Source organism: Megalops cyprinoides, chromosome 24, assembly GCF_013368585.1.
Source record: "Megalops cyprinoides isolate fMegCyp1 chromosome 24, fMegCyp1.pri, whole genome shotgun sequence".
Classification (NCBI taxonomy): domain Eukaryota; kingdom Metazoa; phylum Chordata; class Actinopteri; order Elopiformes; family Megalopidae; genus Megalops; species Megalops cyprinoides.
Window position 1 is genome coordinate 8,690,143 of NC_050606.1, and position 24,670 is coordinate 8,714,812.

The following is a 24,670-nucleotide window of genomic DNA, read 5'->3' on the forward strand; positions in this document are numbered from 1 at the left end:
ACAGATTTACGGACTGCATACACCAGCTTTTACAGTAAACAAACCAGGTTGCTCTATGCTTATTCCAGCCTGACCATGTACATTCTCAGCACTGGAAAGGCCAATCCCCACACATGGAAAACTTATAGCTTCACTGAAAATGTCGATTGGTTGGCGATGCTTAACAGAATCACTCCTGGAGGTGACGTTCGATCACGTCTCCATCTCACAGCTTAAAAAAAAAAAGTAAAATAAAATAAAACAGTTCTGGAGCCAAGGACTTTGATGTCCAATTCAAAGAACGTCTTCGCCTCTGTCTAGCTGCTGTATGTACATTTGGTGTCGTTTTAACACTGATTGTAACAGAATCGTTTGTATTATTACTTTTTCTGTTGTATCTTGTTTGTTTGGAAAATGCAAGCACTTACATTCATATCTTACCAGCTGTTCCGTTAGCTGCAGGTAATAAGTCTGCCCTTTACACTGAATGGGCGTAATAAGGTTATATGCACATGACAGAATTGCATAATGTCGACCAATGAAAAGCAGCACGGAGAATTGAAAGGACAAGCTGATATGAGTTAGGCCCCAAGCTGAGGGCCCGGTTCAGGTTTTTGGGGGTTGGGGATGGGAGTAGAGAGAGGATGGGGGGTGGGGGGCGGGGGGAGGGTTAGCTGCCCCCTGGGGGGTCACTTCCCTTTGGCAGTGGGACAGCTCTTTCCGCGCAACACCGGATGACCGTGTAAACAATGCTTGTGTCGAAGAGGAAGGCCATTTCTGTGGGGGTCGGGATGAGATGAAGGCATTGCGGAGGGCAGCCAGGTCACAGTGTTGGAGCGGAGTCTCAGATGGAGGCTACAATCAGAGTCTACACTCTTTCCACACGGCTGGGGTCATAGTGATCTGAAAGGGAAAGGAGACATCACCGCATGTCATTACATTACATTCCATTCACTTAGCAAGTGCTCTTATCCAGAGCGACTTCCAGCTCTTCCAGAAAAGAACAGAAATGTACCCATTGAAGTTGAATGAGCAACAAAGTCAGACCAGGCTAACAACACTCCCAGACCAGTGAGCATGGGCACAACACTATTCAAACCCTACCACAAGTTAACTTCTGCAACCTCATAGACAACCTAGTACATACAACTAAGTACACACACTACCATACATCAGTCACAGAATCCACAAAATCAAAAATATCACATGTGAGATAGAAAAATTCTGGAACTTTTGGGCACAGATTGGGGGAGTCTGGGGGTGTCTGGGTCAGTCTCGGTGCAGACAAGGTATTCCATTTTATAACATCTCCGCTTTATAATCTCCTCAATATTCTCGATACATTTCTCTTTTCTGACAAGGTCAGCTCCATCCTCGCGTTTCTCTCCCATACTGCTGAATTTTATGCTTACTGTATTTTGTCTTTTCACCCAGAATCACCCAGCTGAAGGCGTGTACACACACAAGGGCTTGGCTTTGTTCAGCATCAAAAAAATTACAGAAAAGCAGAAAAATTATTTTTTACTGTTGTTATACATTTCCAATCTCTTCAATCCAAAAGTTGTGGGGCAGTGAAGAAATGGCTTGCCAGAATTTTTCATCAAATGTAACACACACACACACACACACACACAACACATATATATTCTGATGGTTGCACAGATGAATCTGAAATGTTTAGCAAGAAAAAAGGGAAACAAAAAAAACTTGTAGCTGAATGTTTTGGGTGCTGAAAATGGAGAGCACATGGAAAGCTGCTCATGCAATGGACATAGGCTCCCTCTTGTGGCCACTGTGTAGTTAAATACTTCTACTCTCTGTTTAACACCTGAGGTTAATTTTCTGTACAGCAGAGGACAACAGGAATTCCACCACTCTCTCCTATTTCTATTTCTAAATTATTCATTTTCCAGTTACAAAAAGTAGCAACCAATCAGTTTTAGTAGCTCATTATAGCCTGCTGAGTCCTCCTCATTGATTTGTTTTGCCCATGTTCAATTTAAATGAGATGTATTAATAGAAATACATAGCCAAAATACAGTTTTAGACAAATTGGTTAGACAAATTGGCAAAATACAGTTTTTTTACAGCTTCCTAGTAGAATATTGCAGTAGTAGGTCTATAATAGAAATGTTATGGTATAAAACTTCATTTGAATCAGTGAGCAAAATATTTATGTACTCTATCTTCAGAGGGAAGATAGAGTACATAAATTCATAATTCTTTTTCCTGTTTTATGCCCAAATGACCTGGTAAGACCTCCAAAGGTGGTAGCCTAAAATAATTTCTGAAAGGTTGGTGCAAGAAAACAGACCACCAACTGAAGAAGCCACAGCAATTATGGTGGCCTTGTCAGTGACATTAGCAATGTAAGAAGGCACACATTTTCATGACAAGGCCATATATTTGTCCTTGATTCTATAATGTAACTGAAGCTGCCCCCCTTCAACACACACAGACAGGCTGAATTCTCCAGGAGAGCGATCTCAACAGCTACCCACCTGAGAGGGACACTGCTTCCTCATCATGGGGCAGCGTCCTGTTGGAGGGGACACAGAAGCCGAGGGGCAGAGTGATCTCCCTCTTGGTGACGGTGCTGTTCCGAAGCTCACGGTGAACTAGGGGGGGCCCCTCCGGCTCGACCGGCAGGCCCTGCACCCCTCCGTCCTCGCCCTCCTCCCCTGAGTCCGAGCTCCTGGTGCTGAGGCGTCTCATGCGGGACACGGAGTCCACCTCCTTCATCCGGACGAGGCGCTCCACCACCGCCCGGCAGGGCGGCGTGGCCAGCTTGTCCTGCAGGGCCTCGATGGCCCGGGATGGGCCCCGCCCCCTCCTGTCCCCGCCGCTCGCTGTCAGGTCCAGAGTCCCGTTGGTGTTGAAGGCCACCGACAGCTTGAGCCTCTCCGCAGGAAACTCTGTGAAACCCAAATGGTTTGCCATGCTGTTCCTCTCCAGCGCCCCACAGAGGCTGCTGTCCCCTCTGGGCTCGGTCACCTTCTCTGTTTCCTGTCGCTCCTGTCCTTCAGAGACTGATGAGTCCACATGCAGTTCTTCACGCTGCCTTGACACATGCAATATCCTTTCATTGGCACTACTTTTCGGAGCTCCTCCAGTCACAAAAGATTCGCTTTCTGACACTTCCTTCTTCCCTGCCACATTTCTACCTACCTTCTGCTCCACCACACCTAAAGATTCTGCAGGCACATCTATTCCTAAAATCCTGGCTGCCCTCTCTTGTAGGGACTCATTCTCCGGTATGCCCTTGGCACATTTCACCTCGTAGAGATTGCTCAGGTCCTCTGCTAGCGAGCTGTTGGCCTTCTCGTTGATCAGCAGGGCTTCCAGATGCTTCTCGGCAGACAAGAGCTGCTTCCTCCAATCAAAATGATCATCCGAGTCGTCGTCTGAGGCCGCCTCCGCTCCGTTTGTGTCTTTGTCCCTCGTTGGGTTGTCCCTGACGATGCAACGGGGAACGCCTCGGCTGTGGAACCTATCGCTTTGGCTTTTCACCATCACAACATTTACGCTCTTCTCTCCTCTGAATCTGGGCACCGAGTTCTCTTTCTTTGCCGGTCTCACGGTCTCACCTTTAGAGGAGCCCTCCTGTTTGGATCCTTCGGTGAACCCGACGATCTTAAACGAAGACTGAGGAGGGGCCGCGCTGGCGCTTCCAAATTTGGCCGTCACCCCTCTGTTGGCCGTTTCCCTTGACTGCTGTAAGGCTTGGTACAAGTCTTCGTAATCAGGGGGGCTGGTCAGAGTGGAGGCGTCCTGCATTGGCTGTCTCAAGGCCCAGGGCACCTCAGCAGGGGTGTGCGTCGGTGGGCCCGCATCTTGGTGTTGAGACTCGTTTGGGACGAAGATGTCTTGGTTTGTTGCCCTGGCGTCACCCGCCGGTTTCTCTGAGATGACAGATGACACAACGCTGTACTCTCTGAAGCCCGGCTCTGAAAGCGCCACCTCTTCCTCCCTCAGCTGCTTGGGGAAACTCGCCGCCTTCCCCGCCGGTCTCGAGAACGCGCTCTTCACCTCCCTGTATGCAGGGTCAGCCGCTGGGGTCCAGCTCTCGAACGCATGCCTGACTTTCATCGTCCTGCAGAGGGGGTTGTCCGACAGGGTCGCGCTCGCCTCCTGGAGGTCAAGGATCTGTGCGTTTTCAATGTTATTGCTGACCGTGCCCAGCTCCAGGATGTCTTTGTAGGCCTCGTCCAGATCCTCGATGCACTGGTCCACGCTGGCCCCTTTGCCAATCTGCTGCTGCAGCTCCTTGTTGAAGGACTCCAGCTCCTCGATCACGTCCCACGGCCGCCGGCTGACGGGCTTCAGCAGGAATTGGCCGAAGGCCTCCTGACCGTAGCTGGTGGGGGGTTTGCTCTTGCCACTCTGGGCCGAAAGGTAGTCCATCTCCTCCTGGTTTCCTGAGGGTTGTGGTGACTGAGCTGTGCTCTTGTGAAGCTGGCTGGAGAAGGTGGCCGTCCTGGAGAAAGCGCTGTTGCTGGACGGGTTCAGGTTCTTCTGCCCCTTCATGGGATACCCGTACCTGTTGCTGCAGTCCGTGCCGACGCCGCTGTCCGTGGTGGTGTCCGAGGCCGAGCGGGCGTGGTCTTGTGCTTGCTGGTCTGTGGGGCCCTGAGGAGCGCCCCCGGAGGCTTCAGGGGAGCTGGTCTGCGTCTCCTGGTCCCTGTACTGATCGCCAGGCCAGGACCCGGAATACAGTTCTTTCTTCGGCCCAAGGGACCGTACGTCCGATGCCTCTTTCCTCGCGAGGGGATTTTTGGGGCCTTTGCTATTTGTCATATCGCCTGTGAGTGCTTGCAGCTCTAGATCTGTGGATGATGTGCTTAGGAGACTTTGGTTTTGCAAGTAACCTGCCTTGTTCTCAGTGGAGCTCTCTGCTGGGTCTTCTGTGGGCGGCTTCTCGTGGTTGACCTGATTCGAGCTCTCTCCATTCGACTGCAAATGGATGGGAACAGACACCAAGCAGAATATAGTCTCATTCAGTTTTTTCTTTATGTTTTTACTTTTCTCTACTTCAGTGCCCGGCTCAATTTTCTTTACTTGAGTTATGGTTTCGGAAAAGCCCTGGTCTGGATTTCGATTCTGCCGAGTTGATCTGACCTGAAAAGCTGTTGGATACTCGCCACTTATTTTATCAGATACTACGGAGTTCTCACTCCCTTTGTGCAAACCACTGTGCCACCTATTGCCACTGTCCTGCTCACTGAGAGACATTTTGCTAGTGTCCGTATTGAGAAATAGCTCCTGTGGGGGGAGAAAGGCACTGTCATGTGTAGATTGTCCTAAAACTTTAGCGCTGGGAACCTCTTTGTTGATGTTCCTGATTTTGTCTGAATCGGTCAGAGAGTTTCCACACGGCCCTCCTGAGATGTGTCTCACGCGCGGGTCATCAAAGGGAAGGTACTGAACAGACCCAAAACGGTCCTCCGAGCGTCCAGGAAACACCTGTTTCCTGCACGGAACGCTTCTGTCCCGCTGGCGTTCCAGCCAAGAGCCCTCCGTCTGTCTGGGATACCACTTCCCAGCCTCCACACTCCACGGCAGCTGCTCAGCCTCCCTCTTGAACTTGTAGCTGGACACTTCGTCGCTGCTCTTTTGGCCTCCTCTGTGGAGCAGGGGTCTCTTGTAGGATGGAGGAGGTATGTAGACCGGAGGCTCCACGCTGGACCCCATGAACTCGTGTGCAAAAAAGTCCGGTCCCGCGCTCATGCTGGGACAGGCTGCTCTGTCTTTAGGATTGGGTACCTGATCTCCTGCCAGCATCTCGAAGCTGCCCCGTGTCTGCTGGTGAGCCTCATAGGAGGGAGGCTTGAGGGGCCTGCTAAACCTGGGCTTTGGTAAAAGTGCAACGTGAAGACCCGGCCTGCCATTCTCCAGCCACGGCTCTCTGCTGCCCGCAATGTTGCTGTGGTGGAATTTACCGTGAGGTAACTGGGAGACGGAGCCATTGACCCGCTGGCCGCTGAGCCCGTCCGAGCGGGAGGCGGGCACGTCGATGTACTGAAGACTCTCCGGAGACAGCACTCTGGGAAGGGACTGGGATTTCCCTTTGGTTTTGGGGTGGACGGCGCCCTCTGTGGCCCTCAGGCGCCCCTGTTCCTGAGTCCACCTCTCACCCTCGCTGTCGGAGAGGTGCCGCCCCAGCCCTACCGCCGGTCTCCACTCCTCCGTGCCCAGACTCTGGCACTTCCTGTCCCCCGCCGCCCGCCACTGCTCCTGCGCCGCGTCCCGCACCCTCAGCCACGCACTCTCGTCCCAGCGCTGCCTCTCGGCCCTGAGCTCCTCCACGGGAGGCCCCTGAGCCCGCCGCGGCCCCTCTCCCTTCCCGAATCCACTTCCTCTCGGCTCCCTGCCCTCCGCGTAATCCAGCAAGAGGCTGAAGTCCTGGCCCCTCCTCCTCCAGTAGGACACATCCTTCTCACCCCTCTGCTGAGAATACAGCTCTCTGGTACCGTTATAGAACCTACAACACAAGGAGACAAAACAGTTACGCTGGACTGTTTCAGTGGGCAGAAACAAACATTTATAAATGTATTTATTTATATTCATATTCAAATTCACTCGCACAACACCCAAAGTGTGCTCAGTTTGGTCTGCTTTATAGAAGATGTAGCCAAATACTTTACACTGAGCAACAATGGAAACATGCTGTACCACTCTGTGTATTTATGAATTTTTTGAAAACATTTCAGTGTATTTCTTCTGAAATTTTATAAATGTATGCATTGCTAAGTACCCATTGTGCCGAAGGAATCTACACTGAAGAGCCCATATCTTTATTGAGCATTATGTGCAGCTAATTTTTAATTGTTTTTCAGTTCCGTACCCACTCCAAGGCAATAAATTACAAACCCCAGCATGCATTTTGCCACCTTTCACTCTCTGGAACAAGCAACTTTGCAGTGCATGTTGGGGACTGGAGGCAGAGAGGAGCAATGATGAAGGGATCATTACCTGTTACAAAATAAAATAATAATATCCCCATGATTATGTAAATGGCTAAACTGGTCCAGGACAATGACCAAAAGATTTTGAGATTTTGTTACCTTGGGGTATGTGCAAGTGTATGGATTTTCACTACTTATGTGTGTTTACTTTGATTCCCTTAGCAACTGGCACTGTGAAGGGCACCATGCCAAACAAGTGGCTACACAGTTGATTTATTATTTGAGGTAAACGTGACACTGCTGCTAGTGGGAACCTTGAATGACGAGCTACAGTGAGTGGCTGCCCTGACGTCACTGTCTTGATGAGTTGGGAAATTGCTTACTTTCCTTTCCCTTTCCTTTTCAACTGGCTTAACACTCAACAGGTCAAAACACTGCGCTGAGCCGCTGAACCACCAATCAGAGATGCAGTGCTTACGCAACAGCCAGCCACTCGAGCAAATCATGGTCTGCCATGAATGGTCAACCAAACACAGATGAACCCTGTCAACGTCCCCGCTGCGGCACAGACAAAATTGGCCACGTTCACCCAGCTGTCCTTTCATTGACCCGGGCCTCCATCCAGTCAAAACACCACCGAAATATTATGTCTGCTCCCCCTGAAAACAGGATCAAAAGCAAAGCCTGAAACGCTTTCCATCTGAAGCGCGTCCCTGCACGACAACGGCGCCCCGCACCTTTTTTTTCCCCAACTTCGGCAGCATAACACCGACTTGCTATGCGGAGTGCGATGGAGATGGTGATAATTGTGACATTTAAAATCTGCTGTGGCTGGGGAACCTCCAGCTGGGTTTGGCCACAGAGAGTGCAGGCAGCACCAGCGTTAGCCAGCCTTGCCTTCCTAGCCACCCCAAAGGGGAGGGGAACCAGCGCACATCTGAGAGAAACGCTTGAGTCAGCGCTCCCACTCTCTCTTGAAGGTACCGTGAAATCGGGGCGGGTGCTGCAGTACGATCTGCATATAAAACTACCCTGACCTTAATTCGTGGGAAATGGGTAATGCGCACTCCCGTCTCCAGTCTGAGAAATCAAGATTTAATTCTCAGTTATGAATTCCGTTCGCCTCGAATGAACTGTATCCCTCGTGCAGTATTTATATAGATTTACTGTCTCGCCTCGGCTCTTTGTAAATGGCAAAGCTGCACTGCACTTCACAACCCCCTCCCCACACAACTCCCTTCCCCAATCAGCAGCTCCTTGCTCAGCACTACAGTGAAATTCACAGGATGCCAAACACTCTCGTTTCCTGTGGTGGAATAACATGCTAGGAACATTTTTGAATAGAAAAATCTTCATGGGAAAAAACAACAAAAAAAAAAACAAGGTGTACTCGATGGCCATTGGTGCGATATATGTTATAATAGCAGTATATTTCCTTGAGCGGGCCTATCAAACAATCCAACATCCATCTGTATCCAATTTGAAAATATAAACTGACAACCAATGCCGTATCCTCAATGGTTTATAGTCCTTCTGGAGCAACATTAAGATTCAAATTCATGGTCATCCATAGTTATTTTTCGCTTTGACTGCAACCTCTTGTATGGCATTATACAGAATAAGCCATAATGGAAGAAGGTATAGTCTAACCATCCTGAATATGAGATAGCAATTGAAAATGAAGGACCATAGAGGGCCGTGTAATCAAAATTATCATTTTAAATGGTGGATGGTACACTGTCTCAAGCTCATTTCGTTGTTTTAAGTATAAAATAAAAGACAATATTCGCTGTGTTCTGTGCAGGCCAAGACAGTCCTGGCACAAGGGTTGTACCAGTTCATTAGTTCATTCTGGGCCAGGACATGTTTGCATGGTAAAATTTTCTTAACCCTCAAATGAATTGTTGCTTGAAGGTTTCTTGCAACTTTCAGGATGTAGCTGCTTGCCTTGTACCTAGCAATACAGTAATGAGTTATATTATAACATAGAAAGGCCTCTCATGCCTTATTGCTTAAGCAAACAATGACTTTTCATAATACAAATGCTCTGGAGAGCCAAATAATGGATAAGAAACTTGCATAACTGTTTAACGAGATAGCTTCACACAGTACACACAGATGCATTTCCCTTACTAGCTAACTCACTATATTTGCGTCTGTGCCCATGATGAACTGAGAAAGATGTTTAGTATGGCATGCAACACAGCCTGTATTCTACATCTACTAATCTTACCAATAATGTCAGTAGTCACGGTCAAGAATGGTAATGCTAAGTGGCAAAAGGCAGACCCACTAGCTGAAGCAATGCTAGTGGATTGTGTGCATTTAGTGCTTGCGTGGTGTGTAGGTAGCGCAGTGATAGGAACATGGAGAGGCCTACCCGCCGTGACCTTGTTGAAAGAACTGAGTCAAAAAAAACCAAAGCCAGCTTCCAAGTGATTGAGCAAGAAAGCTCATCATCACAGTTTTGAGGTTGTGGTAGCTAATGAAGCAGAGGCATCCAATAGCTGTCATGCTGCTAAAAAATACGGTGTCGAGGAAAATAATTTGTGATAATGAGGCAACGTGCGGCCGTTGAGAAACTTCGCGGCCCAACCCTTAAGGAAAACTCTATTTTTGCTCTTGGGCAAACAAGCAAAAAGTTTTTTTTTTTTTTTTCCCCAGGACATACTGCAATGTTATTGGATAACAAAGACACGCTCTGTCAGACTGATCACACTGCTTATGGTCTGTAAAATACATAAAAAAACATTCCCTATAGATTCCTATTTTTCTGAAAAAGTATAGTTCTGTACATTTTTTTAAATTCTCTGAAAAGTACCTGTACTCAGGACTGTCTTATATTCAGGCCATGTGGAATTGTTTCCCTAAGATCAATGACACATCTTTAGCATCCTGGATAAACAACAGCAATCCTAATCTGTTAATGATGAGTACTTGCCCCAATTCACTCCATTTTAACAGATGATTCTGCCATTGCATATCTGTCATGTTGCATTCATTTTAATTCTTAATTTTCCAAACACATTAATATGGCATACAGTACAGTGTCTTTGAGTTGTAGTATGTTTTCACTCTTATTCTTTTTCCAGTGTGGTGTTTTAACATGTGCTGAAATGGTACTGTCATTGTAACAAAAAAGTTTTAAAAAATTCTGATTTTCATAAATTCATAGAAGTTCATAGAGAATGTGATATTGCTACTGCACCATGGTAGATTTCCTACACACACGTTGAAAAACAAATATCACATGCTTAGGGGTGAAAGACTACCATGGTTTTCCCCATATGTTGTCAGAGGTCAGCATGCTATCAGGTCACAGTACATTTGTCGGGGGTGTCTGCTCACTTTGCATTGGATTTCACACCTTAAAAATAAATCAGGATTATATTCACTTCAGGACTGTGCTGTTAAAATAGTGGCAAAGGCTTGTGAAAATATACACAGGATTTACTAACCAGTCACAACGAGTCAAACTCCAAATTAAGTACAATTTATCACAGAGTTCTGGAAGTAGCGTCATGGTGTGCTTTTGCCCAGAATAACATTATTATTCATCTACATACTTGGATGAATTTTGTGAAACTGGGAGAGGGCTTTGTATACGGGATCCCATTAGGGTTACTAATGAAGCCAATTTTAAGCACAGGCCTCATACGTGCAGAAATTTTACAGCCTCTTAAAAGCCCGCTATTATTAATGTGTGCTTTTTAAACTCAGCACACTATATCCTTATATAAACTCTGCACCACAAAAACTTCAGAGTACAGAAGTCAGATGCTGCTGTTGTGAACTTCCTTTTAACCTTGCAAACTATAAAACCGTAACTAAAAAGATATGCGCTAAAGTTCATTACACGTTATAGAAAAGTATGCACATGCATATAATAGTACGGAATGTATCAATAAAATTAATAAAAATAAAGATGTTTTAATATCTTTTTTACTAATTTCCCCCCTTAATCCTTATTACAAAGGTAAGGTAATACACTGTCCATTGTGTTTGGAATGTGTGCCTCCAACTGTGGCAGTAGCTTGTTTCTTTAGGGTGACTGAGGAATTGCCTTCTGTACATAACTCGGAGCATGATCAAATCCCCACATTTCTCTTTCATATGAAAATCTCATATTTAGGTCACCATATGCACAAAACACGTTCTTGCTGTGCATGTTATGGCTGCAGAATTAAAGACAGGTGTATCTTAGTCTAGGGTCAGAAGTGGCCACGTGTGTGAGAGGAGCAGCCTGCTGTTTAAAGCTGTGCCGCACATTTAAACTCCCGAATCTTCACCCTATCAAGTCTTAACACGTTGTCACCAAAATAAATGTGAACAAAGTGAATAAAATGTGAAAAATGAATGATGAAAAAAATTGTAACATAATTATCATGGTCAGGTTGGTGCCCTGGGAGTGCAACATGGTTTTCCCAGTAGAGGTAATGGCTGTTTGGCACCCAGTTATATTTAATCTGGTCTGTCCTCTTACCTCTTGCTAGAGTATAGTCAGGTGACAAACTGGCAGGCAATGACTCTAACATGAAACACGCTCCTAAGAAGCACCCTAAACAAGCATGGATTCAGTGAATTACACTGATTGCTTTATTTGTTAATCTTGACATATATTGTAAGATTTGCATCCATTTACTTGATGTAACATAAATAAGATGAAGAAAAAAAACTCCAGCTAAAAGTAAATTAAATCCATCGATAAACTGCCTACACGCAGCTATAGAGACAATACTATTATTATCAGTTTAAAGACATGAAGAGCGCAAAACTATGCAAAGAAAAGTTAGCTTTGTGTTAGCTTTAGCTTTAGAAGTTAGCTTTGTGTCGTCTCCTTAAATGTCGACAATGTACTGTAGTTACTGTGCTTAACTTCCTCTTACACTTCTAGTGGGCTGCCTACTGGTGGACAAATAAAGTTCATTAATCATTTCTTTGAATGCAACACAGAAGTATTATGGTCATATGTAGGTATTTTTACACATAATGATTTGTTGAGCTGCACTGCATATCACAAACATTGTGCTTTAAAATGGGAATAGAACTCTGTGTGCTTTGATGTGTCTACTGTACCGCTAGCTATATTAATTTAGTAATCATTCATCTTGTCAGTAGCCTACAACTGACTGCATCATGAATGATGCTTTTGTTAACTACATTTGAACACTGAGTTCTATATAATGTGATTGCAACAAACATTTATCTTTATTTGAGATGCATGATATTTGTTGGTTATCATCGTTTCTTTAGTGGTGATGATAAGTTTTTACCGTTTTTTACTTTGTTGTGAACTTAGAACATTTTTACAGTAAATGATGTTTGGAACAAGCAGTTATTCAAGCACAGTGCTGTGTGACTGGTTGTCCCCAACAGTGACTACGATTGTCCAATATACACTTATTAAAAGATCCTATTAAAATTCACAACTGCTGTTGCAGTAAATAGTTATGCCTATGACCTATCGAATTGTCCAAACCAAAGCATAAGGTCATGATGGACAGTGAGATAAATATAGAGTAGGAAGTTATGTCACATTTCTGTCAAGGGTTACTTTTTACTTGCTGGTGTGGATTACAGGGTACAAGGTCAGCTACCTGTGCACATATAGACGTTATACCCTGAGTATTTTATTTCACGTTACATGTACCGTATGTGGGTACACTGTTATAGCTGTGTACAAAGTCAAAACACAGTAGTACAGTGTACTTATGTATAAAATACCTTTGTACACTGAGATTTCATTTAATTCTGTGCTTAGTAAAATTTCTAAAAACTCTAACTGACTACATGGAGCATATTACTTCACTCTAACTGACCACACATTTAACATTTTTAGCGTTGTATTCAAACTCAAATTGTACATTACTCAAGTAAACGTGGCTATATGTATTTTTGGGGTATGCCACCACATAACAATTAATTTATTTGGTCCTCTTTCAACATAAATACTGTCCCAACACTATTCTGAAGAAAAATGACCAAGGTTCTAGGTAGGGGACACAAAGCATACCTTGGATACTTTTATGTAATCTTGTAAATCTTAGTCTTCACAGTGTTAAAATCACAGTGTCCAAACAATTCAGAAACAAAATTACCTGAAACAAAACAACCAACATCGCTACATATTTATTATATTTTTGTAACACAAAAATATACCCAAAACTGAATAAGGACGGATGCTATCGATGCTACCTGCTTTGTGGGAGGGAGGCTGCCTAAGCCTGCTTGCACATGTGTAAATGAAGAACAGTAGGGTAGTGTCACAGAATCCCTGTTTCATACAGGAGAGTGAAAAGGCACTACCAATGCCGGCGGGTCCTCTACAACCCATACATTAATACTGAGTCTTCCAGGACAGCGGTTCAGTTATATAACTCGGGCTATATATAGCCACATCTCTATACTACAGGCCAGGAATGGGAGCACTGCTTTGATTTTAAAAAAAATGTATATTATGAATTCATCATCTAATATTAATGTTACGTAAGGGCATTATTTTAACGCAGATTGTGTATTGATCAGAGTGCTGCATGCTCGCGCAGACAGCCCTGTCCTGGGAGTCTGCACATGGTGCACAGGTCTGTTTACAACGCATGGTCCCATGTGCAGATTAAGCTCTGCCGCACGCATTATCTAAATTCCACATCTCTCTGCTTTATTGGGGGTGTGGGCGGGGATAGACGGGTGGTGGCGGGGGGGTATACAACACAAATATCAATTCGCACTGTTATGCAAACCGCCCCGCGGTGCGGGAAGGCAGGATCCGTCTCCCTGCAATTCTCCACATTGCATCTGGCAGTGGTGCAGCCCCGGCATTCTGCAGCTGTGAAACACCACCCCCCCCCCACCCCCCCCCACCCCCCCCCCCCCCCCCGACCACCCCCTCCCTCCCTCCCTCCCTCCCGCCACCCCACCCCACCCCCCCTGCGCATTGCAGAAGTGCTGGGTCGTGTTTGCATGCAGCACCGAGGGCCCCGGCGAACGGCGGCGGCTGAGGACTCACCCGCTATCCGCGCTAAGGAAATCACCCGAGGGCTGCGTGTCACCTTGGTTACCGCTGCCAGCCCCGGCTCTCCTCTGGTTTCTCTCCCTGCATTCGCCGTCGCCGGGGTAGCCCTTCGTCGCCGGCGCTGCCGCCGCCGGCTGCCTGCTGCAGACGTAGGTCCCCGCGTCAGCCTCGCGCCCGTTCGCTGTTCCGTGACCAGACCTGTCCTCGGCCATTTCACGGTGGCAATCGCCGTAGCGCGCCTGGCAGGACGAGGGGGCGTCGTTGTTTTTGGGCAGTTTGTATCCATGAGAAATCAGGAGATCCTCCACACTGTACATGTTGTGTTTCTTCTCAGCGGGGTGAGGCGTTTTGTTTCCTACGCGCGGCGCTCGGAGCAGGAGCAAAACTGTTCAGCAGAGGCCATCACTGGGAAATAAAGGAAAGGAGACAAGAGAAAGGTGCCATTTAGATGCTTATCCCCCCGATAGCCTTTTCTGGAGAGGGCCGGCCACGTCCGGAAGGAGACGCGAGAACAACAAGTCTCCATTTGCAAGCCCTGCGACGATTTTGCACGGTCTACCCGCCTCCCCTTCTCTCCTCTCGCCCCCAAGACGATACACTTTTGAGTCCGACTGATGTATTTACGATGTTGAATTGTTCGCGAAAAGCTTAGAAGAAAAACAAAACAAAGCACGTAAAAAAAAAAAAAAAATCCCGAAATATTTTTTTTCTCTCAAACTTTTTCTCTCAGATGCCGACTCCCAGCCCCTCCAGCCCAGAGGCAGCTGTGAGTAGCGTTTGGCATCAGCAGTTGGGATTTGGAGGGTAGAAGCTTTCAGATGTTAAAGAGAAAAGTCTGAGCGCTGCCTCGCGTTCATTCCTAATGTTTTTTTTTTTTTTACCCCCCTTTTCTTCCTCCTCCTCTTGTAAATCCTAATCTACAACAAAGGATACAGAACTATAAAAACTGTAGGCTGTTCCATAAAACACTGTACCTGTAACTGTTGCATGAATGACTCCCTCTCTGTGTTGTCATGAACCCCATAAGAAACGTTTATGACACAGTCTGTCTGACAGATATACAAGTACACTGCGGTGCTTGCAATCCAAAACTACGTATAATATATTCCACAGAGTTTCTTTTTTTTAACTTGGAACCAAATCTATTTCATGTCATTTAAACACAAACTATTTACCACTTTTCTGATTATGCATGCCAAGTGTCAAGAGTCCTGGTTGACAAATGCAGTGTTCTAGAAACGGTACACAGGACGTGTTGCTACCTAGAACCAATCTGGAGAGCCTCTTCAAAACATAACACAAGATATGTCATAACAAAGCAGGTTTTGGCATAGAATCATCCCTGTACACTCAAGCCTCTGTTGTATTTAACTGCAGCAGACCCCTTTACTTTGATTGTCAGATTTAGGCACACGCGAGTTCTTAAACAACACAGACCTTTTGTGAAATAAATAAAAATGCCTAAACACGTTACCATTAAAAAGTAAACTTATTAGACATATTAAGGACAGAGCACTTTGAAATTTTAGAGGAAAAAAAAGGAGCAGGATCAAATCAGATTCTTAAAACTAACTTCCTGACTGCTTTCCACCTGACCAGCTGAACTCTGTGATACAGAAGTGATTAGCCAGCTCTTAGGCTGTGGAATGTGGCTCTCTTTGTATGGCAAGGCCTCTAATAAGATTATCTTTCCCCTTAAAACTTTAAACCAGTTAGGTTTGGGGCACTGACTCTTGGCTTTGATTCAGTGCTCCCTTTTTCACGGTGAACTGTTGCTGAATGCTGTTCCCAGTATTTGGCCTCTTTTTGGGAGTCTTTTCCCATTAGTGCAGGTGAAGGTGTTTACAATACTGTTTTTTCACATTGTCGTTGACATTTGGTTGGTTTGGCTGATCCACAAGCCCCCTGAAATACTCAAGAAGCAGCAGTGAATTCCAAGGGAAACAGAGTTGCGCTGTACTATCGAAATGCTGGATTCAGCAGTCATACAGACCTACAAGATCATTTAAAAATATACCACTAACATACACAAGGAACATAAAGTATGAAACTCTATTTCAGGCATCAGCCACATAGGCTCGACAGCAGTTTAAAAGCTGGTTCTTCCTACAGAGCTAACAGCCTCAATGGAGCCCTTACGTAAGACATGGTGAAACAAACACAACACATTTCATCTTTATGTGACGCGTCCAATTCCAGCTGCAGATACGCCACATCCATCCGTTTGCCATTTCGCCTATCCCGTTTCTTGGACGCGGCGTAAAAGCAACGCTCCGGCTTTTGCAGTGGAAAATACTGCGTCGCTGCAACAATGAATGAGACATTTGTCACCGATGACATGACAGTGCCCTGATGAGACCACATGGGGGACAAGATTCTGGGCCTGCGGGTGATACGTTCAAATGCTGTTCAGGACTCCTCCTTACGCGGAGCATGTAACCCCAAGCTCTCCCGTGAGATCTCAGTCACATAAACGGACCTACAAAAATAAATAAGATAAATTACAAGCACGTCAACTGTCATCCTTTATGACTCAAAAAAACAAAAAAGATATCACCATGTGAACACATTAATCCATCTTTTCTGATGGGATAATGTGATAAGCCATGCGTAAGTTCTGTAGCTCAAGGGTCTTGTCCATATGCTGCAGAGTCTTGTTACAGTAGTTTTGGCCATCATCACTGGACAGGGCTTATCTTCACCATCGGCAATACAGATGCAGCGCTCCCACTGCTTGCAACCCCCTGGCTAATAGACCTATATCCTACAAGCCCCACTTAAATACCAATAAACCCCTTACGCAATGGAAAAAAAAACTCTGCCTGTAGCAAATGCAAATAACAATGGCAGACTTTTATACACAGCCACAAATGAGGGCTTGTGCATTGTTTGCGCTATCCTTATAGTAAAATGTTGTAATTGGGAAGAAGCTGACGCACTTACTCAAAAATGGCAGCTTCTGGTGCTTTTAAACGATTCAGTTTCACTTTCTTTTCTGGAATTAATTAAGCTTGTTCATGACTCTGTTGTACAGGTTACACAGAGTCAAATGCAAACAAAAAGGCCACCAACAGCACGGTATACATTGCATATGAAAACACTGTTTTGTGTTACAACACATTTCGTTCCTAATAATTTAGCTTTTTATTATTAGCACTTAAATAAACAGTCATGCACGACCTCATTTTCAGCATGAAATAATGTAGGATCAGCAAAACTGTCATTCTTCAATAATCTGGGATCAAAAAAATCTGGTCAAAAAGGACTAATTTTAAGGTTTTATATATTTTGTGACACATATCCGGTAATCACCTGTGTGACTACACATTTTTAACCATGTGCTGTAAGTCTAAAATTTGATCTTTTTCCTCTGATCAACGCAAGCCACCCTCGCTACAGACACAGTTTCCCGTTAGAGGGAATGGAGAAGTACAAAACCCTGCCCAAAATAAGACACTCTCTTGAAAGATGACTGCTTAGTCATGGAAACTGACTCACTGAAATATGATTCGCTGCATGCTTGTTATGTATGGCACCATGGTCAAAGTTTATCTCATAGATACCGCTCTAGCTTTGATGACAGCCCAACAACCTCGCTTACATGCTGTAGAAGGTTTGGAGGCATTTCTGAAACAGGGCGTCCCATGCGGTATTTGCAGCAGTCCAAAGCTCCCAGCTGATTCCCAGGGTTCAGCTCACACGCTTTGGTTGCAGTTTAGATCCAAAGGTTCTCAATGGGATTTAAGTGGAGGGATTTAAGTTAATTCTCTCCTCCTCGAACCACGCCTTCATGCAGCCAGCACAGTGACAAGCGGCGTTATCGTGTTATTCTGTGCCTCCGAAATTTTATTAGTAACCTCAGGAAATGGATGAGGGACTCCTTCTGTTCCCCACTTGAGGGCAGACTTTTGACTCAGCATTGAACAGCTGTCCTTCCTAGAAGTGCTCCACAGCACTGCAATACTGCAGCTGTGCTACTGAGCATTTCCTGTGTCAATGAGGTCTCCTTGGTTAAAGATTCAGAAATCATTATTTTTTCCCACTGATCACATTATGTTGAATTTGCTTAAAGCCCTTCAACCTGAGGTCTTGAGAAATTGATGTAAATACTCATTTTATGGATAATATTAATTACTATTGATGCAATAACAATCCCATGGATTTGTGTATTATTCTGGAATGAAAGCAGACATTACCCAGGTGTAAGGGTAGCAGATCACTGCATACTTTGTCACATGCTGTGGACTTTCTCTCACTGACAGCTAAGCCATAGAGGGACACTAAACCTAAAATATATCTTATTTAAGCAGCCATTTTTTAATTCTTGCATCAACAGTGTTTAGTCGTTACTGAAAACATTTCTGTGAAAGAATAGAAAAATATGCTGCTTACTTAAATTGTTTAAGTGCATTCATTTCCTTTTTTGATTAACGTTTCAATGCAGTTTTTGCGGGAGAGCATATTTTTAAATACTGTACACATTTGAATCTGAGCAAATGACTGAATGTATTGGCAATGGAATGTATATATTTACTTTGTATTCTGTATCTTTTCACAGACTTCAGGGTCAAGGCGGAGTCATATTAATAAACTATCTAGCATCTGAATTAGACAAGTTAGGTGTTACAAATTACTTTTAAACAACAATTTAAACAATTTTCATGTAACATTGTACTATATTTTGAAAAAGGCTCAACTGAAATTATTATTGTAAGTTTGTGATCAGATGTAATTAAAACTCTGATTAATCCTGATAAAAGAGTCTGATCACTCTTACACATTCCAGACATCTCTTTATATAAACTGCATGTAAAAAAAAAATCACCAGTAAATAAACGTGACGATAAACATATATTATGTTTCACCTAAACATTGTGTTCTATGTCATAACAGCATGGCATTGGAAACCCCAGGAGAATGTTAAAATAAAATCAAAGGAAGCTTTGTTCAAAATGAATCAAAAGTATTCAGAATCCAAAAACAAATTAGTCAGAGACCAACAGTTATCAATTAACAGCAGCCCTGGATGATTCATGCCGAACGCTTCATTCAAAGCTTTCAAACCATAATTCTGAATACAAAAATAGTCAAATGCATATTCTCGGTGCGCTATTTTGGAGCTGCGCGTTATTTTCGGTGTTGAGTTGGGGCTGGGACAGTCCAGGCCGTGTGCTCCCCTTTCTGTGCGTCACACGCCCGGGGCACTGTGGGCACAGCTGAGAGACGGGATTGCCTGGAAGAGCGCCACTTAGTCAAAGACGTCACCCGACATGCTCTCTCTTCCTCAGGACGTGCACTGCAGCCATCCGGGGGACCGGATGACGCGTTTCCAATCAAGGGGCGATCATTCATGTCGTTCCCCTCCGAGATCCACGCCCAGGGCTGGAGGGAGAGCCGAGGCAAACAACCGCTCCATTAAAGGGGCGTATTTCACCCCTGTCAGCCCCGCAAACAGAGTGAGGCAGTAAGTCAAAACCTCCCAGCACGAGAGCGTGACAGGGCCTAACCCCAGCCAACCCACTGTGCCCTGCGCTTGCTTCCCAAACCAGATGAAGCTCCTGCCGTTTGACCCTCCTTCAAAATCATTCACCGGCCAATCCTTCAGTTTTAGGACATCACCTCAGAGTTTTTGCCGACCAGTTATATACCCAAACACAGCAATTCATTTGATTCATTAATATTATTAATACTCAGCAAAGGAAAAAAATTATGTAGCAAATGTAGAGAGGGCTGTAAAGATGAGATATCCATTGACATGCATCTCTTGTTGCTATCTTCTGTAATAGAGGCAGGCAGACTCAAGGTAGTCTCTAAAGGTTTGGGCCCATTTATCCAGCAGCTGTTTAATTGCTTGTTAAGTGTCGCATGGAAGAAGTGCAGTGCCCCAAAAACCTTCATTACTGAGAGCTGATGGAAGAAGAGATACCAGGATGCTGCCCACTTTGTCCACAAAGATACCTCTGCAAAGGGGCCTGAAGTTTGGCCATACTCTGTCCCTCTCTGTGGCCTGAAGAATTATGTAGAGAGAGAAATACAGTACACAGAAATGCAATGAACATGAAGATATCGAAAAGAGTAACAGGCAAAGGGAAGTACAAAGCAAGAGATTCCTTCACAGGAGGGTATTTCTAAACTTCCACTTACCTTTGAAATGCTGTCACTTTCTCATAGTAAAACACAAATGTTGCAATGCAGAAAGGATCCAGTGAAATTATTTGAAATTCAACAAACTGTTAGCATGGTGCTATGGGTAAGGAATTGGGGCAGTGTGCTTTAGAGTGTAGAGCAACAAAGTCGGAATTCACATAGGCAGGTGTGTATGTACATAACATCAACCTGTCTGGTCTAAAACACAGCTGTGGAAATCAAAATAGATTTCATCGCTCTCTCTAAGCTGAGGCTGTGTAGGTTGCAGTTGACTGCCCCGGAAGAGGACCCCAATATTGGACAATATCTTGTTACTTTACATGGAAAAACCATAGGTTGTCGATAAAGGAAGCCCAAGTCTGAGCAGAGATGGGATGTCCATGGTGTTTTGAAACTACGTACAAATATACTGATGGAACAATCAGTGAGGTGTGGGTGTCAATATAACCAGCTGACAGTTAATGCTGTCACCAGACACCACACGATATTAAAAAGTTAAAACTGTCTCTGACCATCTGAGAACTTGTTGCCTATTTTACTTTGATTACCGATTTTGGAATTGCATACCAACGCATTCCTACAGAACCAGTTATGGTCTATTAACTTGTTTTTGCCTCATTTGGAAAGTGAAATGGGTAAAACCCTTTGCCAGAGTAGAAGACACAGACAAAAAGCCAAATCTGTAACTTTTAGCTGCGGTTTAAAAAAAAAAAAAAAAACGAGGGTACAAGAATTCTTCCAAGCTAGTTAGTGTTAGCATAGGTTAAATTACATGTTCAGAAGTTCATAAAAGGCATAGCGGCAAATACTACTTCCCAGATGATTCCAGAGCAGTGCTGTCTCTGTCTCTTCAAACCATCTTGCTCTGTCTGATAATAATTCACACCCGTCACAGACCTGGGCTGCCGTGAGATGACAGTGGCGTGGTTTATAAAGACATGATCAAAGAGTCAGCACACATTAGCATGCTGCTAATCAAGCTTGGACTTGAGTGGCTGGCCACTCAGGCATCTCAGGAGAGAGAGAGGGAGAGGAAAAAACAGAACATGACACATTTAAACAAACACCTCACCTCCGTGACAGATAACAGGGAAAACTTAAGACAGGATTGTCTTGACTAGAACTATTTGCAGTCTTTTAGTTTTAGTTGCTTTGTTTCTCCAACTTTGAAAGCTTGGCATTTGAAGCAGCAAAATAAATGCAGACATTGCACAATTTAAGTTCTTTTAAACACTCCACCACTAGGCCAACGAAGTATTTACAACTAAAGGTAGACGTCACATAAAGTGAAAGAGCACATGGAATCGTACAGGTGGAGAGATGTTCATATATATTCACCTCAGAGAGTAATGTCTACATGTTAGTTTCATTAACTGCCTGTCTGTTTCTTATGTTATTATTCTTGTGTTTGGTGAGCCGAAGACAAATTTCCACCCTGGTAGACAATAAAGATATATTCTATTCTGTTATATTCTATATATTCTGTATAGGACTGCCCTCTGAGCCACCGTCCAATCACAATAGCTAAATGTTCTCATGTTTGATCTTTCCCAGGCCTAACCTAGAGGCGTGTGTGACTGACAGGAAAGTAACCAATCAGACACTTCGCAGTGAATACAAGCACAGTGTGAGGAAGACTAAATCAATTTGCAAGATTCTTCACAGACAGAGGTGTCTTCACATTGGACATCAGCGAGGCAGGCCATGTCTATACTGCAACAGAATGATGATCAGGCTTAAACCAGCCAAAGAAAGAAATAGTGTTCATGTTATCTTCTTTACATTTGTAGCCAAAACTGTACCATTTACGCAAATGGATTAAGAAAAGGAACCTGCAACAGCACATTGATTATTCATCAGCTGTATGGGTGATTTAGCATGCTGAAATTGATGTAATGTTTGTTTGCCTGAGACACTCTGACTACAAGCAATTTCACACCAATCTTACTGCTAAAGCACAATCATTGCAGAGAAATCCCTTGATCTATTAACTAGGAGAAAATGTCCCGGTCATCTGACATGTTTACCGACCCACCAGATTTATCTTTGGGTTTTCATAACGGATGTCCCACTGTGATGTTATGGGAGACTATGAAAAGGACGTTGAGATGCTAATGTGTCACAGAATTAGGACCGTAACTTCCAACTCAAACCAGCATGCCGCTTTCCCCAAGACACAAAACAGAGTCCTGCTCTCTATGCGACACAGCATAAGGGGAGCAAGGCGTCACAATCTCACCATCAGCATTTCACGTGAGAGATGTTTGTCTAAACCTTGATTCAACTGTCAACTATTGTCACTGTCAAGCACCAATAAACCACAAACCTTCAACGTCCCAATAAGTAACATTCCTTAAGACATAAAAATAGGGCTACATGAAATAACACATAAATACATAAATAAGCACGGTGAATAGTGAAACCTAACATGACTCTGCTCTGATTGATTGTGGTTCTTAATTCAACGGCCCTGCAGGGAAGGACCACAATGGTCGGCTTGCAGCTCTGGAGGCTTCTCATTTTGTGTGGACACTATAGCGGCACTTAGACAATGGAACTGCAGCTGCCAAGCTGGAAAGCATCTTACCATCGTCATTTTTCACTAGACATGGAAACACTCATCGTAAAGAGGTCTTCTGTTCAAAATCTTGCCTTTGATATGATATGATTCCACAACATGATTGTCTGTGAATGATATGGTTTTTCTCTGTTCAATGATATTAAAATTACAATATAATGTAAAAAAAAAAAAAACAAGCAAATGCTTAGTAATATTTAAGTACCTTTTTTTCTGCTGTGCATGCTTCTGTGGTCATTTAGTTAAGGGTATGAATAATTATTGAGTACGTTGTACTGTAAAAGTTTCAGAGAACCATTGTTTTCCTATACTGGGTCTCTGATTGCATAAAAAAACACCAATCAGGTTCACGAGTGTACAGACATCAGAGTGTACAGATTGTCCAGGGTAAATATATCTTTCCAGGTATAGCGTTATTTCCTTTTCCTGTAACACAACTAAGAACAAAGATGCATTACGCACATTTCTGGACACAGACTGTACAGAACATTCCCACTATTTACATCTTCTGTGCAGACGCATATCTTTCCAGGATTGGCTGGAAAGCTAGGCTAACTATGTACTATTACAAAAGTACTGGTATGTTCTCAGTGGCTAGACTGTGTATATATGAGAGCAAAAAAATTTCCAAACAAGTGAAAAACCTTGGTTAGCCATTCCATAATTTTATTAAATCAGATGACATTACCAAACTAATATTAATATGGAGAGTCATAGTACCACTAGCCAGTTACACTTAATCACGCAAATAACCAACAACGAAAATGCTAGTAATAACCTAAATTTATAAAAAATATTTAATATATATTTTTTAATTTTATAAAAATGCATTAGCAATGAGTATGTAGCTATCTTAAAAAAATGCATGTTTGCAGCCAAAACAGCTACAGTATATACTATAGCTAATATTTTTCAGAACTCTGCTCACATTTTTAAGGTTGAGGCTGGCAGTATGTGGTATTTATGTGGAATTACATGGTATTGTGCATCAATATGAACACTCAGGTTCCTTTACCTTTGTATAACTGGTCTTGCTGTTTCCTTTGTGTGTGTAAGTATTTATGTGTGTATGAGTGTGAATCACAATAAACCCAATCTTATACACGGCAAATGGGACATATTCTATGTTTGTGGTGACTATAAAAATGTTGTAAGTCTACAATACATATCTTACTTTTGGGTGCTAGGGATGGATGACGGCCAAAGTTATTATTGTGGTGCAAGACCAATTCAAACCCTCTGTGCACTCTATCAGAGTTTTTACAGGAAACAAAACATAGTTTCCTGAACATAACACAGATAAGTGAGTCTTTCTGGCAAAACCTACTTCCTTTTCTCTCTTGCATTTTTTTCAAAGCCAAACATTATGTATATTCTCAACAACAGCGATGAACAAATTGTCATAAACTAGAAAATACTAATTCTGACAAGTCTACAGAGAGCCCACAGCTGTGTAACTTAACTTGATCGCTAACACATTTACCACATGAAAAGCCTGTTGAACATCAACAAAATCTAAAAGGTCTGTATGTTTATGTTTTTGTTGCTTTTTTCATGTCCGGGATTCACACTATTCAGGGCATTGATGGACTATGGCTTTCACTAAAGTACAACAGAATCACTCATGACAAGTGCTGGGATTTTTGCACAGGAATAACATGAGCAGAATGTGAACGATAAGTCATGAAATTCATCGCTACACATTTAATTAAGTTATTGCCCAAACCCACACAAATGTGTACACCTAATGCTATTTGACTGGCATCATTAATGCAAATGTTTTTATATTAGCCAGGTCTTGTACCTAAGTATCTAAGTATTTCATGAGTATCTAAGTCACTACAGAAGACAATGTCCATTTTATGCATTTCAAGTACTTGATGGTTAAAAACAATGAAAGATTGTATTAATATCTTAGGAAATTGACTCAGAGTGAAATGTGAAAGGACAGGTAGAACAGCCAAGACACAAATGAGTGTTCTTCAACTCTAGCTCACAAAAACGGGGGATCTTCCTTTTCAGATTGTTTTTAAACCACATTCCTTGTTT

General features: G+C 43.7%; 1 protein-coding gene across 2 annotated transcripts in view; it reads right to left on the bottom strand.

Annotated features, from left to right (window-relative positions):
• Positions 1–638: 638 nt before the first annotated feature.
• LOC118770849 (junctional protein associated with coronary artery disease-like) overlaps positions 639–24,670 on the bottom strand; it is a 43,558-nt gene continuing 19,526 nt past the window's right edge. For both annotated transcript variants that reach the window (XM_036518582.1, XM_036518581.1), the window contains exons 2-4: positions 13,891–14,301; positions 2,481–6,460; positions 639–882 (exon numbers count right to left, since the gene is read on the bottom strand). In XM_036518582.1, coding sequence (XP_036374475.1) covers positions 848–882; positions 2,481–6,460; positions 13,891–14,213 — 4,338 coding nt within the window. In that variant the 5' untranslated portion in view covers positions 14,214–14,301 and the 3' untranslated portion in view covers positions 639–847. The remainder of the gene's footprint in view (positions 883–2,480; positions 6,461–13,890; positions 14,302–24,670) is intronic.